The 19,148-nt window shown below is 40.7% G+C and overlaps 1 protein-coding gene across 2 annotated transcripts in view; it reads right to left on the bottom strand.

The window, feature by feature from the left end:
- Positions 1-19,148, bottom strand: part of LOC124606560 (tRNA (guanine(10)-N2)-methyltransferase homolog) — a 196,526-nt gene that overhangs the window by 42,638 nt on the left and 134,740 nt on the right. For both annotated transcript variants that reach the window (XM_047138554.1, XM_047138547.1), the window contains one exon: positions 12,032-12,227. In XM_047138554.1, coding sequence (XP_046994510.1) covers positions 12,032-12,227 — 196 coding nt within the window. The remainder of the gene's footprint in view (positions 1-12,031; positions 12,228-19,148) is intronic.

Raw genomic sequence — 19,148 nt, 5'->3', positions numbered from 1 at the left:
TTGTACCATTTGTCATTTAAAAATTATCATCTCATTTTTCCAGTATGTATGTTACCTCCCAAGCATCACTACCAGTCCTATTTTTCACCTTGATCACAGCCAGAGAAGCATAGGGCTTGCAAATCAAGCAATAACTGTTGCTGCCAGTCATGAAACTTGTGTTGTGAATGGCTCTTTAAGGTCACTCTAGCTGTGCTGTTGTTAAGTGAACAGCTCCTTGCTTTGAGCTTTTTCAGGCACCAGATAATCATAGTGTTTGCAATGAGCTTTGAAGATAATTTAAAGAGAGAGAACTCGGGGTCACAATTTTAAACAGGCATTTATTTCAGATGTTTCTGAATACTGGAACCAGAGACCAGAGGCATATGTAACACATCAACCACTTCATCTTGAATAATGTTAGATATAATAATTTTGGAAATTATCATCACTGTTTCTGCTAACTAATAATTATCCTCTCTCTCTCTTCTCGGCGATCACAGGCCCTGTAGACCACGTTGTGCATCAACGATCTGCTTCCACTCCCTTCTATCTCTCGTAGTCTGTCTTCACATTAATTATTACACAGTAAAATATCAGGACAAAAATCGCCATGTGGCAAATATAGTACACGGAGTAGATGTAGATAAAAACTCAATCACTATTATGACAGAGTGAGTACCAACTGCTCTTCCGCAGTAACAATGGGCCAAATCTTACCTGTGTAGCTATTAATGGTTCAATAATATATTAAATGAACTAGAAAGTTCATGGGCATATTTGTATTTGTCTGAAAAATTACTCTGGAATATTTCTGAGCTGTTGATACAACTGGTGAAAGTATTCATAGTGTACACTTGACGCATTCAAAAGGTACACACCATATCTCTTACTCTTTCTCCTGACCAGTAACTACATTTTTATTCAGAAACCTAAATCTCTCTTATCCCTGCTTTTGAGTGACCTGTCATTCTCAACCTATTCCCTTATTCTTGGCCTGAAGGAGGATCCTATGGCTCCAAAAGTTTGATCTCCCCGTACCATTATTTTGGTACTTTAATTGGCTTTGCTGGAAATTTTTTGTAAAAGCAACATTTCATTTTGGATATAGGCTGGGACACTCAGATGTTTAGGACGGGTGGTAGGGACAGAGCATCGAGTGACATTATACTGAGTGCACTATCCGAAAATTATCTCAAGCAATTAAACAGAGAACCGACTCGTGGAGATAACATCTTGGACCTACTGATAACAAACAGACCCGAACTTTTCGACACTGTATGTACAGAACAGGGAATCAGTGATCATAAGGCCGTTGCAGCATCCCTGAATATGGAGGTAAATAGGAATATAAAAAAAGAGAGGAAGGTTTATCTGTTTAGCAAGAGTAATAGAAGGCAGATTTCAGACTACCTAACAGATCAAAATGAAAAATTTTGTTCCGACACTGACAATGTTGAGTGTTTATGGAAAAAGTTCAAGGCAATCGTAAAATGCGTTTTAGACAGGTACGTGCCGAGTAAAACTGTGAGGGATGGGAAAAACCCACCGTGGTTCAACAACAAAGTTAGGAAAATACTGCGAAAGCAGAGAGAGCTTCACTGCAAATTCAAACACAGCCAAAACCTCTCAGACAAACAGAAGCTAAACGATGTCAAAGTTAGCATAAGTTGGGCTATGCGTCAAGTGTTCAGTGAATTCGAAAGTAAAATTCTATGTACTGACTCGACAGAAAATCCTAGGAAGTTCTGGTCTTACGTTAAATCAGTAAGTGGATCAAAACAGCAGATCCAGACACTCTGGAACAATAATGGCATCAAAACAGAGGATGACACGCACAAAGCAGAAATACTAAACACCCTTTTTCCAAAGCTGTTTCACAGAGGAAGACCGCACTGTAGTTCCTTCTCTAAATCCTCACACGAACGAAAAAATGGCTGACATCGAAATAAGTGTCCAAGAAATAGAAAAGCAACTGAAATCACTCAACAGAGGAAAGTCCACTGGACCTGACGGGATACCAATTCGATTGTACACAGAGTACGCGAAATAACTTGCCCCCCTTCTAACAGCCATGTACCGCAAGTCTCTAGAGAAACGGAAGGTTCCAAATGATTGGAAAAGAGCACAGGTAGTTCCAGTTTTCAAGAAGGGTCGTCGAGCAGATGCACAAAACTATAGGCCTATATCTCTGACATCGATCTGTTGTAGAATTTTAGAACATGTTTTTTGCTTGCGTATCATGCGATTTCTGGAAACCCAGAATCTACTCTGTATGAATCAACATGGATTCCGGAAACAGCGATCGTGTGAGACCCAACTCGCTTTATTCGTTCATGAAATCCAGAAAATATTAGATACAGGCTCCCAGGTAGATGCGATTTTCCTTGACTTCCGGAATGCCTTCGATATAGTTCCGCACTGTTGCCTGATAAACAAGGTAAGAGCCTATGGAATATCAGACCAGCTGTGTGGCTGGATTGAAGAGTTTTTAGCAAACAGAACACAGCATGTTGTTCTCAATGGAGAGACGTCTACAGACATTAAAGTAACCCCTGGCGTGCCGCAGGGGAGTGTTATGGGACCATTGCTTTTCACAATATGTATAAATGACCTAGTAGATAGCGTCGGAAGTTTCATGCAGATTTTCACGGATGATGCTGTAGTATACAGAGAAGTTGCAGCATTAGAAAATTGCAGCGAAATGCACGAAGATCTGCAGCGGATAGGCACTTGGTGCAGGGAGTGGCAACTGACCCTTAACATAGACAAATGTAATGTATTGCGAATACATAGAAAGAAGGATCCTTTATTGTATGATTATATGATAGCGGAACAAACACTGGTAGCAGTTACTTCTGTAAAATATCTGGGAGTATGTGTACGGAACGATCTGAAGTGGAATGATCATATAAAATTAATTGTTGGTAAGGCAGGTGCCAGGTTGAGATTCATTGGGAGAGTCCTTAGAAAATGTAGTCCATCAACAAAGGAGGTGGCTAACAAAACACTCGTTCGACCTATACTTGAGTATTGCTCATCATTGTGGGATCCGTACCAGGTCGGGTTGACAGAGGAGATAGAGAAGATCCAAAGAAGAGCGGCACGTTTCGTCACAGGGTTATTTGGTAAGCGTGATAGCGTTACAGAGGTGTTTATCAAACTCAAGGGGCAGACTATGCAAGAGAGGCACTCTTCATCACGGTGTAGCTTGCTGTCCAGGTTACGAGAGGGTGCATTTCTGGATGAGGTATCAAATATATTGCTTCCTCCTACTTATACCTCCCAAGGAGATCACGAATGTAAAATTAGAGAGATTCGAGGACACACGGAGGCTTTCCGGCAGTCGTTCTTCCCGCGAACCATACGCGAGTGGAACAGGAAAGGGAGGTAATGACAGTGTCACGTAAAGGGCCCTCTGTCACACACCTTTGGGTGGCTTGCGGAGTATAAATGTAGATGTAGATAAGATCAATTTTCACTCTATTTCCTAATGGTATTTTTTCTCTTCTTCGGTCTGGCCTTTGGCTCTTAACACACTATCTGCCAGTTCTGAAAATGCTGGTTGCAGCAGTTAAAGATTCATAGAGGCACCTGTTTGTGGTGAAAATTTTTGCCCGATTTCGTCATTTTTAAAAAGTTATTTCGGTATATTTTTCGCTAGTTTTCTTTCGATTTCGTCAATAATTTCCCTAAATTTTATTTCCACTTTTCAGCACTGAAAGGTACAGGAAATACATATACGGCACATTTGCAGTGAAAAATCTTTTATTTTACATAAATTGAGAAAGCATAAAAATTATAAATCTTATTAAAACACAAATAACAAATCATGAAAGTTTGGAAAACATTTATCCTGTCCTAGTCTATGTACACAACACACAAGTCAGTCTGAGAAAGAGAAGGATACCATGACTTCCATATTACTGGGAGTCAGAGCCGATCTCCTGTCAGACATTATATTGCAATATCTAGGAAACGATCTCTCACTATCAACATTACTGACTGGGATCCACAAAGCCTTCACTGCAGCTTCCACAAAAAGTCCATACTCTGCTTTCAGCGAAAGATTAATACCAATCACATCAACCTCTTTACCTTCTCTACAAGAACTAACTACTAAATCACTAAACAATGTGTGTGGTACAAGAAATTCTGACGTTGGAAGTTCTTGTAGAATGCAAATTTTCTTTATCAGCTGAGAGATTTCAGCACTGTCTAAATTGACTTTTATAATGTTTCTCGGATTAAACAATTTACCTATAGAAGAAATGACAATTTTTCCTGTATCACACTCCATCAAGTGGTTCAGTTTTGTAAGACTTGCTCTACCTACAGACTGGAAGAGTGATGTTAACTGTACTTGCATATGCTCTGGCAGTTTAAGAAGTTTTTCTGAGGTTGTCCCGGAAAAAAAAAAAAATGCTTCCTCTGGTAACTTTAAGCTCTTTGCAAGGTCACCAAGCTTAGACCGCAGAAGATGAATTAACGGCATCTTGGAGCCCTCTAATGTCAGCAGCAAATTGCAACATCTTGAGCAGTGCTCAACAAGAAAAACAGCTAGGCATTGATTTTTTTTTTTTATTTATTTATTTATTTATTTATTTTTTTTGCTTCAGCGGAAGTCAAAACTTTAAAGTAATTGACAGATACACTCTTATTTTCAACAGTTTCAACAAATTCTACTATATCACAGAGATATTCTCCAAGGTACTCGACACTTTCAAACCACGAGTTCCACCTGATGATGACAGGAATATGGAAAAGTTTAGCTTTTGTGGGTACACCTACATAGTTCTGAGCCAACAACTGAATGTATGCATGCTTTCTCTTTCGGGTATTAAGGAAGATGTGTTTTGTCTGCAAAACACAATGGTTCAAATCACAAAGTTCCACAGCCCACACATTGCCAACCAAATTTAATTCATGAGCCCAGCATTGTGTGTGTGTAATAACGCTTCTGAAACTAAAACCTTAACTGCATTTATACACTTGCCCATATAACGGGCTGAATCTGAAGTTATAGAAACTACATTTCAAGTTTCTGTATTACACTGATAATTGCTTGTGCACATTCTGTAGCATTTTCATTTGCAATAACTTTCACTCCCCCGACAAATAATTTCTGAACTGCACCATCGCCACAACTAAGCACTTTTATCAGAACCACGAACACACACTGCCCTTTTCTGTCTGTCGTTTCATCACAAAGAACTGAAACTCTTTCGTCTTTCACGGCTCCTTTTAATATTTCCCCTTCTTCTTTGATGATTCGAGATCTGTAACCTTCCCGTAGTCTTCCAGCTGAGGGTAAGTCTCCAGCACTTTAAAAATGTCAATGGAACTGCTATTAGAGTACTATGTAACGAATTAAATTACCACATTACCCAATTGTAAGACTTTTTTTAAGAGGGTGCTTGAGGAAAAATTATTTTTAATATAAGCCTATTCTGACCAACAATAATTATTGGCTATCGAGATTACCTAATCTTAGATGCGATTAGCAGACGGTAAATTAATTATTACACAAACCTGGTATGTATTTGTTCATCCATTCTCTCAGCTTCGGATGATCAACTTTTCCATCGGAATGTTAGCCTCAATGAAAGCTCGAGTAGTCGATAAAATGAATTATTCTTTCTCGATTTTCGCTTGTTTTGCCGCCGCAGTGACTTTCGTGAGCGTAGCTTGTCTTTTTATACCAGTAGTTGTTAGTGCCTTCTCCTTGTTCTTCTTACGGGAAGAAATGTTATTAATGTGTTTCAGGCACGTGTCCTTCTGTGCCACTCAACACCCACATTGCAGTATTTGCACATAAGTATCTTCCAACTTTTGTTGAAAACATAAAATCCTTCTGACGAAAATACCTTTTCTCAGTCGAAAACTGTCACTACCATACTAATCACGTGTAGCACGGAAACAAAACAGAAAATACCACACTCAATGCACTGGCGATCCTCAACAATTTCCAACACGCAATACCGAATACACCACCAGAACACTGTAGAATGTCTTTGGAATAGTCAATGTCATTGTTGTTGTGGTCTTCAGTCCTGAGACTGGTCTGATGCAGCTCTCCATGCTACTCTATCCTGTGCAAGCTGCTTCATCTCCCAGTACCTACTGCAGCCTACATCCTTCTGAATCTGCTTAGTGTATTCATCTCTTGGTCTCACTCTACGATTTTTACCCTCCAATACTAAATTGGTGATCCCATCGATGTCTCAGAACATGTCCTACCAACCGATCCCTTCTTCTAGCCACGTTCTGCCACAAACTCCTCTTCTCCCCAATTCTATTCAATACCTCTTCATTAGTTATGTGGTCTACCCATCTAATCTTCAGCATTCTTCTATAGCACCACATTTCAAAAGCTTCTATTCTCTTCTTGTCTAAACTATTTATCGTCCGCATTTCACTTCCATACATGGCTACACTCAATACAAATAGTTTCAGAAACAACTTCCTGACATTTAAATCTATACTCGATGTTAACAAATTTCTCTTCTTCAGAAACGCTTTCCTTGCCATTGCCAGTCTACATTTTATATGCTCTCTACTTCGACCATCATCAGTTATTTTGCTCCCCAAATAGCAAAACTCCTTTACTACTTTAAGTGTCTCATTTCTTAATCTAATTCCCTCAGCATCACCTGACTTAATTCGACTACATTCCATTATCCTCGTTTTGCTTTTGTTGATGTTCATCTTATACCCTCCTTTCAAGACACTGTCCATTCCGTTCAACTGTTCTTCCAAGTCCTTTGCTGTCTCTGACAGAATTACAATGTCATTGGTGAACCTCAAAGTTTTTATTTCTTCTCCATGGATTTTAATACCTACTCCAAACTTTTCTTTTGTTTCCTTTATTGCTTGCTCAATATACAGATTGAATAACATCGGGGATAGGCTACAACCCTGTCTCACTCCCTTCCCAACCACTGCTTCCTTTTCATACCCCTCGACTCTTATAACTGCCATCTGGTTTCTGAACAAATTGTAAATAGCCTTTCGCTCCCTGTATTTTACCCCTGCCACCTTCAGAATTTGAAAGAGAGTATTCCAATCAACATTGTCAAAAGCTTTCTCTAAGTCTACAAGTGCTAGAAACGTAGGTTTGCCTTTCCTTAATCTTTCTTCTAAGATAAGTCGTAGGGTCAGTATTGCCTCACGTGTTCCAACATTTCGACGGAATCCAAACTGATCTTCCCCGAGGTCGGCTTCTATCAGTTTTTCCATTCGTCTGTAAAGAATACGCGTTAGTATTTTGCAGCTGTGACTTATCAAACTGATAGTTCAATAATTTTCACATCTGTCAACACCTGCTTTCTTTGGGAATTGTCGATATATTATATATATCGAAATGGTGTACAATCGATATCCGGATTGTGTTACCAAAACTCCAATCGAATTTCCGCAGTTAAGTTCAAATGATGAGATTTTGCAAAGTTTCGTCAATTATTTCACGACTTGGCTTAAAAGTAAATAGTTTCGTGTTATCAGCAAAATGTGTAAAATATTGTGAAAATTTTGGGATTTCGCGCTTTGCGAAAAACAGGTGTCTCTAAAGATTCATAATCTGTCATTTTTTGGGTTTTAACAACCATCCACAAATTGTTACAGTTCCACACGTGTCACCCAGATTGTATTACTGTATTCAGGTATCTTGATTTGTTTTAAAACACACATGCTATCAGCAAAGAATGGATACTATTGATCCTTTGATCTTAATCCCTAAGATGTCTGATGCAGCTCTCCTTTCCTACCATTTGCCATCTATTGCACAGCAAATAATTGATTGGGCACAACTGAGTAAAATTAATGGCTAATGTAAGAGACTGCAGGGTCATTGCAACTACATCTCAGTAAATTAGCTTACTACACCTATTTTCATTCTCTGCTTTCGTATGGCACCATATTCTGGGGTAACTCATCATTGAGTAAAAGAGTGTTCATTGCACAAAAGCGTGTAATCAGAATAATTGCTGCAGCTAATCCAAGATCATCCTGCGGACACTTATTTAAAGAGCTAGGGATCTTCACTGTAGCCTCACAATTTATATAATCACTTATGTGTCATATTCATGATCTATGGAACAAGTACTAATCTCATCTAATCTGCATAGGTGAGTCAGACCAGAGCTGACTGAACATTATTAAATTGTGGGCTGCTTGCTGCACAGCAGGGACTGCCATTACAACACCAGGCGGTTACAATGTCACAAGGCACAGCTGAATGACCGGAGTTGAAATATCACCAGCTCAGCAGGAAGGTAGAACTATTGCAGTTTGGTGCACCAGTGACTTCACATCCAACCCAAGGACTTGTCGTGGCTTATGTGATCGAAACCAGTGCTACAGCAAAACAAGGATGAGCCAAGACCTTGTAAGTACTCATAATTTTCACTCAAAAGTATCACAGTTTTCCAGACTCCAGTCCTGAGGGGGGACCTACGTTGGTCTATAGGCCTATGTGGCTCAACCGAGCACCCTCTCCAGATTCTGCTACTGCTAGCTGAGGCCCTGCTGCTGGTGGAATTAGTGTTGTCCAATCAGGGTGCCATCTGGGGGTCTACTTCAGCTGCTGTTGGCCTCCTGTCCAGGAGGTCTACAGCTCAAGCTTGGGTTTGTGCAACTGTTCAACCACCATCGCCTGCACAGGAAAGCTCCTTGTTGCTTGCCTCAACCTGTGTGGGCAGGCAGCCACAACTGCTGTTGGAGGGCATTTATACACCCAGGGGTTACGATGTGATTGTATGCACTATGTCCTGGACTGCCGGGCAGCAGTGTACATTATGAGCCGTTGGAATTCATATCCTTGCATGACAGCTGCAGTCAACACCAGTGACTGCCTGAAACTACAAGGTGTCAGGCTGCCTGCTACAAGCTGCATCTCCTCATAGGCTGTACACAGCTTATGACCTAGGGGCTGTAACTTCTCCAAGTATTGTCACAATTGTCGTTGATGAAAAATAAATGACTGTTTTAACAATGATGTTTCTATGACAAAATGTCAGGTGGTTACCAGGCGTCCAGTCACTGCTCTACTGCCACCCTGCCCAGAGTGGTGAAATATCTCATCCTGACATCCACCAATCCCGTTCCATCCCCCACCATAGAGCCCTACCACCATCATCTCTGAAAGTGGTAACAGAAGTTGTACCTGGCATCTGTAGTGGGATAGAGAACCACATCTCTGGCCAATTAGTGCAGTTCATCAGTATGGTTTTAGCGAGTGAGTTTTTATTTTTGTTTTCTTTTGTCCATGGCCATGGTAAACAAACTGTTGTTGTTGTGGTCTTCAGTCCTGAGACTGGTTTGATGCAGCTCTCCATGCTACTCTATCCTGTGCAAGCTCCTTCATCTCCCAGTAGCTACTGCAGCGTACATCCTTCTGAATCTGTTTAGTGTATTAATTCCCACGATATATAACTTTAACCTATCCATTTCCCTTTTTAAATTTTCTAACCTGCCTGCCCGATTAAGGGATCTGACATTCCACGCTCCGATCCATAGAACGCCAGTTTTCTTTCTCTTGATAACGACGTCCTCTTGAGTAGTTCCTGCTCGGAGATCCGAATGGGGGACTATTTTTACCTCCGGAATATTTTACCCAAGAGGATGCCATCATCATTTAATCATACAGTAAAGCTGCATCCCCTTGGGAAAAATTACGGCTGTAGTTTCCCCTTGCTTTCAGCCGTTTGCAGTACCGCAACAGCAAGGCCGTTTTGGTTAGTGTTACAGGGCCAGATCAGTCAATCATCCAGACTGTTGCCAGTTTTCTTTCTCCTGATAACGACGTCCTCTTGAGTATTCCCCGCCCAGAGATCTGAATGGGGGACTATTTTACCTCCGGAATATTTTACCCAAGAGGACGCCATCATCATTTAACCACACAGTAAAGCTGCATGCCCTCGGGAAAAATTACGGCTGCAGTTTCCCCTTGCTTTCAGCCTTTCGCAGTACCAGCACAGCAACACCGTTTTGGCTAGTGTTACAAGGCCAGATCAGTCAATCATCCAGACTGTTGCCTCTGCAACCACTGAAAAGGTTGCTGCCCCTCTTCAGGAACCACATGTTTGTCTGGCCTCTCAACAGATTCCCCCCCCCCCCCCCCACCGCCGTTGTGGTTGCACCTACAGTATGGCTAACTGTATCGCTGAGGCACGCAAGCCCTCCCACCAACGGCAAGGTCCATGGTTCATGGAGGGGGGGGAATTATAACTAAGAATTTATATTTGAAATGAAAAAAGGAATTTTGCTTGCAATATGTAATTGGAAAGAAGAATATGTGCATTATTCATAAAAAAAATGATGATTTTACAATGACGAAATGTAGGTGTAAAGAGAGAGAGAGAGAGAGAGAGAGAGAGAGACCAAGGCAAGGCTTGAACCAGTGATCCTTGGACTGCACCACTGCAATCTATTACAATACCGATTCTGCCATAAATCCAGTGTGCATTGTATCTCAACTGTACCACAAACAGTCCCTCAGGAAACTTCAAAGCTGATTTTTTTTTCTGGAAATTTTTAAGAACACCCTATTTCTTGGCATTTTTTTTAACCATGTTCCACACGTGTGCTTCACTATGGAGCAGTAGCCTCAGCCATTTTCATACAATGCATTGGAAGTGTGACAATCAGAACACAACAGTACAGAAACTTGACTGTACACAATCTTTGAAATAAAAACTACATAGCTACAGCGTGATTAAGAAAAATGTTGGTGGCTGTTAATACATTAGAATATCTTGAAGTTTCATTTAATGTAACTTAGTAATAAGATATCTAACACACAGGTAGGATCTACTTCCAAGAGCATAATACTACCAGTGTACGTATTCTACGGTTATGACCAATTGTCGGATTTGTGTTTGTTTACTTCACATTTATTCTTACAATGAACAGAGTATAGCTGCAGCCCTGCTGTTGGTGCAAAGTCCAATGCTGTGGACTTAGTGCCCTCCAATCAGTGGGACACATGGCACCCAACTTCAGCTACTGTCAGTCTCCAACCCTGGAGATCTACAGCTCAAGCCTAGAGCCATGAAGCCTTTCAACTGCTGTCTCCTGTGCAGGCAAACTCTTTGCTGTCTGCTTTGCTTGTGTGGGTAGCCATAGCCGCTGCTTGAAGCTATCTCGTCAAAATGTGATTCATTGCACCTCTGTATTCTATGTCCCGGGCTGCCGGGCAGTCTCTAATTTGCGTTATGGAGTATCACGTGCTGCTGGTGTCAGAGTCACTGCAGAACTGCTGCCGACATCACCAGTGACTTTGTGATACTGCCAGCTGTTAGACTGCCTGCTGCTGGCTCTGCCTCCTCACAGGTCATACACAGATTATGTACTGGGGTCAATGACTTCTCTGAGTATGATCAGATTGTTGTAATTGATGAACAATAAATTAATGTTTTAGCAATAGTGTTTCTATGAGGAAACATTGGACAACTACCAAGTATCGGCTCACTGCTCCAGTGCCAGACCCCCCCCCCCCCCCCCCCCCCCTGGGGTGATGGAGTTTTCACATCCTGACCTCCAACTACCCCATTCCACCACACCATAAAGGCCTACCACTACAGCCCCTATATGGCTGTCCGCTTCACTTCAGCATGACTGTTTCGACCTACATCATCAACAATCTTCAATATATATGAAATCTAAACCTGCTCTGGCAATTCTTTCTTTCCACCTTCCCTTCAACTTAAAATATTTACCAGTAGCTCATATCTGAACATGTGCCCAATTGTTATGTTACTGAATGCCAATTTTTTATATGGACAAGTAATAGCAGTATTAACACCAAAAGTCTTCTAAAATTCAAATGCCTGATCACCTAGTTTATTAGTGTTATCATTATTACTATTAATAAGTAATAAATTAAAGGCATTTTGAAAAGATACTGAGTGAGAGCAGTTGTTAATGACACATGATAATTAACAACAATAAATAAAAAAAATTATTAATAAGCCCTTGATGCATATACTAATACAACATTATTTCTATTTTGTTTCAATAATAGTAAAGTAGATCTCTAATTATCGCTACACACCTGACTACTGGAATCCAACACACTAATCTGCCTTCTATAACAAGGTGGTTTGCAGCAAAGTTCAGGAGGTCACAGTAAATTTGCTGTAGTCCATACACAACTTTCGATGGGATGTGGCTCTGTAAATGCTCCTCACTAATTTGGTAACTCTTAGTTGAACCTATGCGTTCCGTGGCTTCGCGAATCCCATAAGGAGCTGCAATGGAAAGAACAGATAATGTTCTTAACACCTGCTGATAAGTCAAGTGTATAAAAGACCCTTTTACAAAAAAGTGTACAGGCACACGCCCCCCCCCCCCCCCCCCCCCACACACACACACACACACAGAGAGAGAGAGAGAGAGAGAGAGAGAGAGAGAGAGAGAGAGAGAGAGAGAGAGAGAGAATTTATTACATTCCAAAATCAGCTAGACAGTTAGTTACATGTCCAGTAGATTATATTCACAATACTAATCATGCTTTGAAATATGCCACCTTTTTGTTTAAGTGTTTCTGACATTATTGAAACTGAGTTATGTATAATATGGTCAACTGTGCCTCATCATCTGACAAATCATTTACCATTGTGGAGGCATCTGTTTAACTTCTAGTAAGAAACCATTACCTATCAATGTGCTACAATCTCAAGCTACTGAATCAGGAAATTTTTAACTGATACCAACTTGCTGGTGACCAACAGCGTTTTTGAACAAATTTTTGGTTATGATTCATTAAGATTTAAACAAATCAGTAAGAAAGGAACCTCCACTGTAAAGAAACTTCTAAAGAAATAGAAACTACAGTATAATAGGTGTGAAGAAAGTGTGTGTTGTAGATACAATATGAATGTAATGCAATGCATGAAAAGCCATCAATGGCTATCAGAATACTGTCAAAAGATTTCTCATAAAAAGCACAGAAAATCTGGTCAGGTGTAAAGGGTTTTAGTGGTACCAAAGTTAATGTCCAGACACTTGTGGTCATGACAGGAACTGAAACTGAGTGTAGCAAAGCAAAAGCAGAAATACTAAAATCAGTTTTCAAATGTTCCTTTACAAACAAAACCCCTGGAGTAATAGCCCAATTTAATTCTCATGCCACTGCGAAGATGAGTGATATTGGTATTAGAGTCAGCAGTGTTGACAAATACCTAAAATTGCTGGGATTGAACAAAGCTTCACAGTCTGACAGAATCCCAATGAGATTCTGTACCAAATCTGTGGCAGAGTTAGCTCCATCTTTAGCCCTAACATACTGCACAGACCTCAAACAAAAAACCATGACCGATAGTTGGAAGAAAGCATAAGTCACTCACATGTACAAGAAAGGTAGCTGAAATGATCCACAAGACTACTTTCCAATATCTTTGAGAGTCATTTGTTGCAGAATCTTACAACATATTCTGAACTTAAACCTAACAACATATCCAAACAGAATGATTTCCTCCACTCCATTTGGTATGAATTCCAAAAACATCAATCACTTGAAACCCAATTTGCAGTTTTCTCACTTGACATCCTGAAACCCATGGATCAAGGTAGTCAGGATAGATGCAGTATTTTTGATTTCCAAAAAGCAGTTAGCTCAGTACCGCAACTATACTTGTTATCAAAAATATGATCATATGAAGGTATCAAACAAAATTTGTGACTACATTGAGAATTTCTTGGTAGAGAATATACAGTATGTTACCTCAGATGGAGAGTCATCGATAGGTGTATAAGCAATTACAGGTGTGGAGGAGGAAGAGGAGGAGGAGATTAGTGTTTATCATCCTGTCAACAATGAGATCATCAGAAAAAGTGCACAAGCTCATGTCAGGGAAGAATGGAGATGGAAATCAGCCATGCCCTTTCGGAGGAACCACCCCGGCATTTGCCTAAAACGATTTAGGGAAATCACGGTAAACTTAAACCAGAATGAGTGGACATGTGTTTGAACCAACATCCTGCTGAATGCAAATCCAGTGTGCTAACTGTCATGCCACCTCGCTTAGTAACTACAGCTGTGTCCCTGTGAAGTGTGTTGGGACCTTTGCTGTCCAAATTGTACATTAACAACCTTGCAGGCAATATTAATAACATCCTTGGACTTTCCTGATGACACAGTTATCTATAATTAAGTGCTTCTGAAAAAGCTGCATAATTATTCATTCAGATCTTGATAAGATTTCAAAGTTGTGTTAAGATTGCCACTTGCTTTAAATGTTCAGAAATGTAAAATTTTTATCTTGGCACAACAACAAAAAATGTAGTGTCCTCTGACAACAATATTAGTAAGTCACAATTTGAACCAGTCAACTCATACGAATACCTAGGCATAACAATTACATAGGTTCAGTCATAGGTAAAGAAGGTGGTGGGCTTCATTTTACTGGTAGAATTCTATGGAAATGCCAAAAGTCTACAAACAAAATTGTTTACAATACACTCATGTGACTCATCCTAGAATATTGCTCAACTGTTTGATATCTGCAATAAATAAGATTATCAGAGGATACTGAATGTATAATGTATACAGAAAAGGGCAGCATGAATAGTCAAAGATTTGCCTGAATTCTGAGAGTGTAACGGAAAAGTGTTTGAACCATCGTCCTACTGAATGCCAATCCCGTGTGCTAACCATCGCGCCAACTCACTCGGCAACAACAGGTGTGTCCCAGAGAATAAACTGAACTGGCAGGCAGTTGAAGGAAATGCAAATTGTAATGTGGACAGCAGGAAAACTTGGAATGAACCATGTTTCAATGTTACATGTACATTTGTACTGAACAAATGAAGAGAATTATAATCTTTCAGTGTCGTAAAGGGAGGAAAATTTAATCTCAAGTTTACTAGTTGAAGTAACAATTAAGCCCTCGCTTGAAATTACATTTTTAAGGTTGGCAACTATGACTGGTAGAGGGGGATTCCCTGATCAAAGAAAGCACTGGAGGAACACTGTAGTACATAAACTTACATTGCAGTGTCCAGTGCATGAAAGATGTTGGTAAGAAACTACACAAAGTGCAAGCCGAATCAAAAAAAGTTTTTGTGAAGGTGTTATGAACAGAAGAAGTGTGTTTAATGGGTGTAGTAGGTTTACTGGTGGTAGAAATAATGTCCATGAGAACAGAGGAGTGGAAGACCTTCCATTTTGACTAATGTGTTGGTGAAAAAAACTGAGGAAGCTGTTTGTGAAGATCACCAATTGACAGTGAATGAAATTTCTGCAATGTCTCCAGAACACTCTTATACAAGACACTCCCAGAAATGTTGTGATACTGGAAACTGCATGCAAAATAGGCCCCAAAACAGCTGACAGGGCAGCACAAGAAAAATTGAGTCAGTAGTACCTGTGAGTTTCTTGAGAAATTGGGAGGTGAGGATCTTCTGAGCTCTATTGTGACTGGGGATGAAATGTGGGTGGCTCATTACATGCCTGAGACTAAACAACATTCATCACAGTGGCTCACACCAACTACCCATGTGCTAAAAAATTCAAAACCACAATTTAGGGTAAAAAAATCCCAGCCTCAGAGTTTTTGGACCAAAAAAAGCATCATTTTGGTTAATTTCCTGCCTCAGGGGGATACCATGATATTGTGAAATCCTAAAAAAACTCCAACAGACTGTTTTAAATAAAAGGAGGGGAATGGTGATGAGAGGAGTGTACTTTTTGCATTACAATGCCCATCCTCACACAGCTTTAGTCACCAAGGTATTCTTGGACTCATTTGTTTGGAATATATTGAACCACCCCTATGTTCCCCTGATTTGGTGTCTTCACCTCCCTGAAGGCACACATCATTGGAATTAAATTTTCAGCTGATGAGCAGGTGCAGAAAGAGGTTATGAGGTGGAGGACGGAGCTAACAGGAGAGTTCTTCGTGGAGGGCATAAAGAAGCTTGTGCCACTGTTCACCACATCCACTGAACAGAATGGCAATTATGGGAAGAAAAAACAGTCAACAAGTGTATCAAGAACAGCCTGTAATGGATTTTTTTCTTTTTTTTTTCAAAATAAAGTTTTTCTAAAAAATATACAAATCCAGTACACTTACTTTCTGAACATGCCTCCTACCTTTGGCAAATTGCAACTTGTGATGAAAAATCAGACAAAGTTCAACAGTACACTAGGGGAATATCAGTTGCTGCAGTCTGCTTTTTGGCAACTATGCCAAACTATGGAGTCAGTCCCATGAGTCCTATGGAAAAAAGGGTTGGCTAGATGCAGGTGGGTGAACCCTAAAAACTGTTTTCAGTATGGCCGACACAGGGGACTTGGAAAAGATCAATAAGGCATTAAGGCAAATTCAAGTGGATGCAGAAGACAATTGTGGAACCACAGACCAACACACCACACACCTCACCAATCTTGAAAGGGCTATAGTAAATAACACTAAACACTACTTCTTGACCACCACACTCTTGACCCACATTCAGGCATTTCCAGCTACCACCAGTCATAGCTTGAGCATATTTTTAGAACATTTGGACAACACAGACACCCATATAATGATTGCAAAGCTCCTTTGCACCCTCAACGCACATCAGCGACACACACATATAGAAACAAACTACAGGAAGGACTGTTACACGCTATCTGTGGTCGTCTGACACCAATACTCCTACCTACAGATCAGTATCTAGAAGGGTTACACAATGTTTAAATGGGATTAACAGACGTGGGAGAAGAATTTTTATCACTGTACTATCACACGGTTACCATCACGAGTACCCAAGAGGGTACCCAGCTGAAAATTCAAATACAAATACCATTAACTTGCAGACACTGCAGATTTCAGTGTTGTGCCCTCCATACTTACGTAGTACACTTGGGAGCCATATAAAAGTCTGTGCATCCAAAAGAACACAAAATACTATTAGTGACACCTGGTAGACAGTCCCACACCCTGCTCTCCACACAGGAATTACTGCACTGCCGAAATGGGCCAGTCACCATCTGCCTTACACAACAGGTGCACACCATTCCCAGGTCATGTGAGTTCACCCTGTTCTGATCCCAGAAATCTGTGACGGAGTGTCATAACAAGATGATCATAGATAAAATAGAACTCTCCAAATGACACAACTGCATTAGTTATACTCCGTGGCAAACCCTATGGTCGCCGTTTCTACTCATTATGCGCAAGCATATTACAGTGGCATACACCACACAGAGCTACAAGGACAAGGGCTATAAATCAATGGTACTTGATGTGATATTTCTGGACCAACCTTCCAACTATGCACCATCATCACTGGAACCACCACAGTAAATATCAGCCATACATTAATTTACCTGCATAACCTATCCTTTGAGATTCTAGTGCCTGAAAACCTGACCTACTTGAAAAATGAATCACGTCTAACTCTAGTTGCCTCCCTACATCAGATGATACCTGCGTAAAATGGCCATGTATCAATGGAACACCAGCTAGATTGTGAGGGAAGTACTGTACACAACATCACTGCCAACTTGTAACTATAGTAACGACAACCTCAGGTGCTTGCATAGTCTTAGCCATAATACGTATTGCACACTAGCAGTTCATGTGTTGAATTTCCCAGATTCTGTCCCTAGCATCCTTCACCCTATAGGTACATACCAGTAATATCGGCACCAATGAGGAACAAAGATTGACAAAGGATAGAGCAAACAATGAACCAAAACTCAGTGTGTAGGCCAACTGCTGGTGGAACAGCAGAAGTGTAATTAGTGTAAACGAACAAATGATACTGTGACTGGAGAAAAGGGACACAAATGAAAATATAGTAAATATGTTAATGTTTCTATTTCAGCCAGTTCACCAACAGGAATCAGGTGGGCCGGATTTTTCTAGGAAGAAGGAAGAGCAATGACACCCCTCAGAGCCAGGACCTAGTGCTGTATCCAGAGCTCCAGCAGCCAAGATCAATGACCGGCCAACACTGCAGCCCTCTGCCATGCGACTGTTCCACACTGACCTCCTCCTGGATAATGACACACTCATCATGGACACTGGCCCCATTAGGGACATTGCAATGTGATGCCTTCCGCATAGTCAGATCCAGACAGCTGTATTTAAATCCAACCACGTCAGCCTGTCACTGTCGAACAGCTGGGCTATACTATGATGTCAAGTCTGTGCCAGATGCGGCCGTACCAATAATGCACTCGCCATCACTGTGGCCAGGCCTCAAATGTTTGACCACCACCTGACCACCATGGTGCTTGGGCAGCTCTTCATTCTGCCACTTTCAAAGGTCTATGATGCAGGGATCCAACCATCTCCACAAATGGCGAGGTTCAGGCATCAGTTGCGGCACGCGATCTGTATTACCGCTGACCAGACCGATGCTGGGAGGTCAACATCTGGGAGATGCTATGTTGGTGTACTTTTTGGCCTCAGGATCAACACTAGTAGCATTGAAGACTGAATGAATCTAAATAAACAACAATAAAGAGTTTCTTGTATCCATATGCTGTCTTCTTATGTTGCGCACCCAGCATTTATTGAATATAAAAGGCAGATAGGCAGACCTAAGAAAGGCTGACCTATACTGTGCGAACAGGGGCACCAAGTAGGGGACTGACATGTACCATAGGAGAATGGTAATCAAGAGGGACGTACCTACCGAAACAGAAGAAGAGAGTGCACTCATAGGGTCAACCCATATGTGAGATATAGGTACTGTTCCTAAAGGGGAAGAAAAAGGGACACTTTTATTTTACCCATAGTTCTTCCAAACTACAATAAGTAATAAATAAGCACATACTTAGAAAAGATAGTATGGAAAGTAGGAACAAACAGTAGGTTACTCACTGGTCATGCACATCTGTAATTTACAATTGGAAAAAGAGCAGAAAACAGAAACATTTTGGTCCTTTCGATTTTTAGATACTGAAAGAGCTAACTCCAACACGGATTGAAAGGTTCACGTTTTATAACTGTAGTAAAATGGAAAAAAGGAATGACTAGGCAATAAGAACAAGATTATTAATAGAAAAAGATGTATTGTTGAGAACTGAAGTGTTATCCTATGTGATATTAATGTCATGGTGATTATGTATAAAAATATTGCGTGTTCGAGCTGAGGGGAAGGGATATGTAGTGCTTTGAGAATTTCCGCGTGAATTCTAGAACCACTCTTCCTTCTACCATCTCAAACACACG

The sequence above is a fragment of the Schistocerca americana genome, chromosome 1 (assembly GCF_021461395.2).
Source record: "Schistocerca americana isolate TAMUIC-IGC-003095 chromosome 1, iqSchAmer2.1, whole genome shotgun sequence".
Lineage (NCBI taxonomy): Eukaryota > Metazoa > Arthropoda > Insecta > Orthoptera > Acrididae > Schistocerca > Schistocerca americana.
Note: the sequence above shows the minus strand (reverse complement) of the source record. Positions and strands in the feature narration are given on the sequence as shown.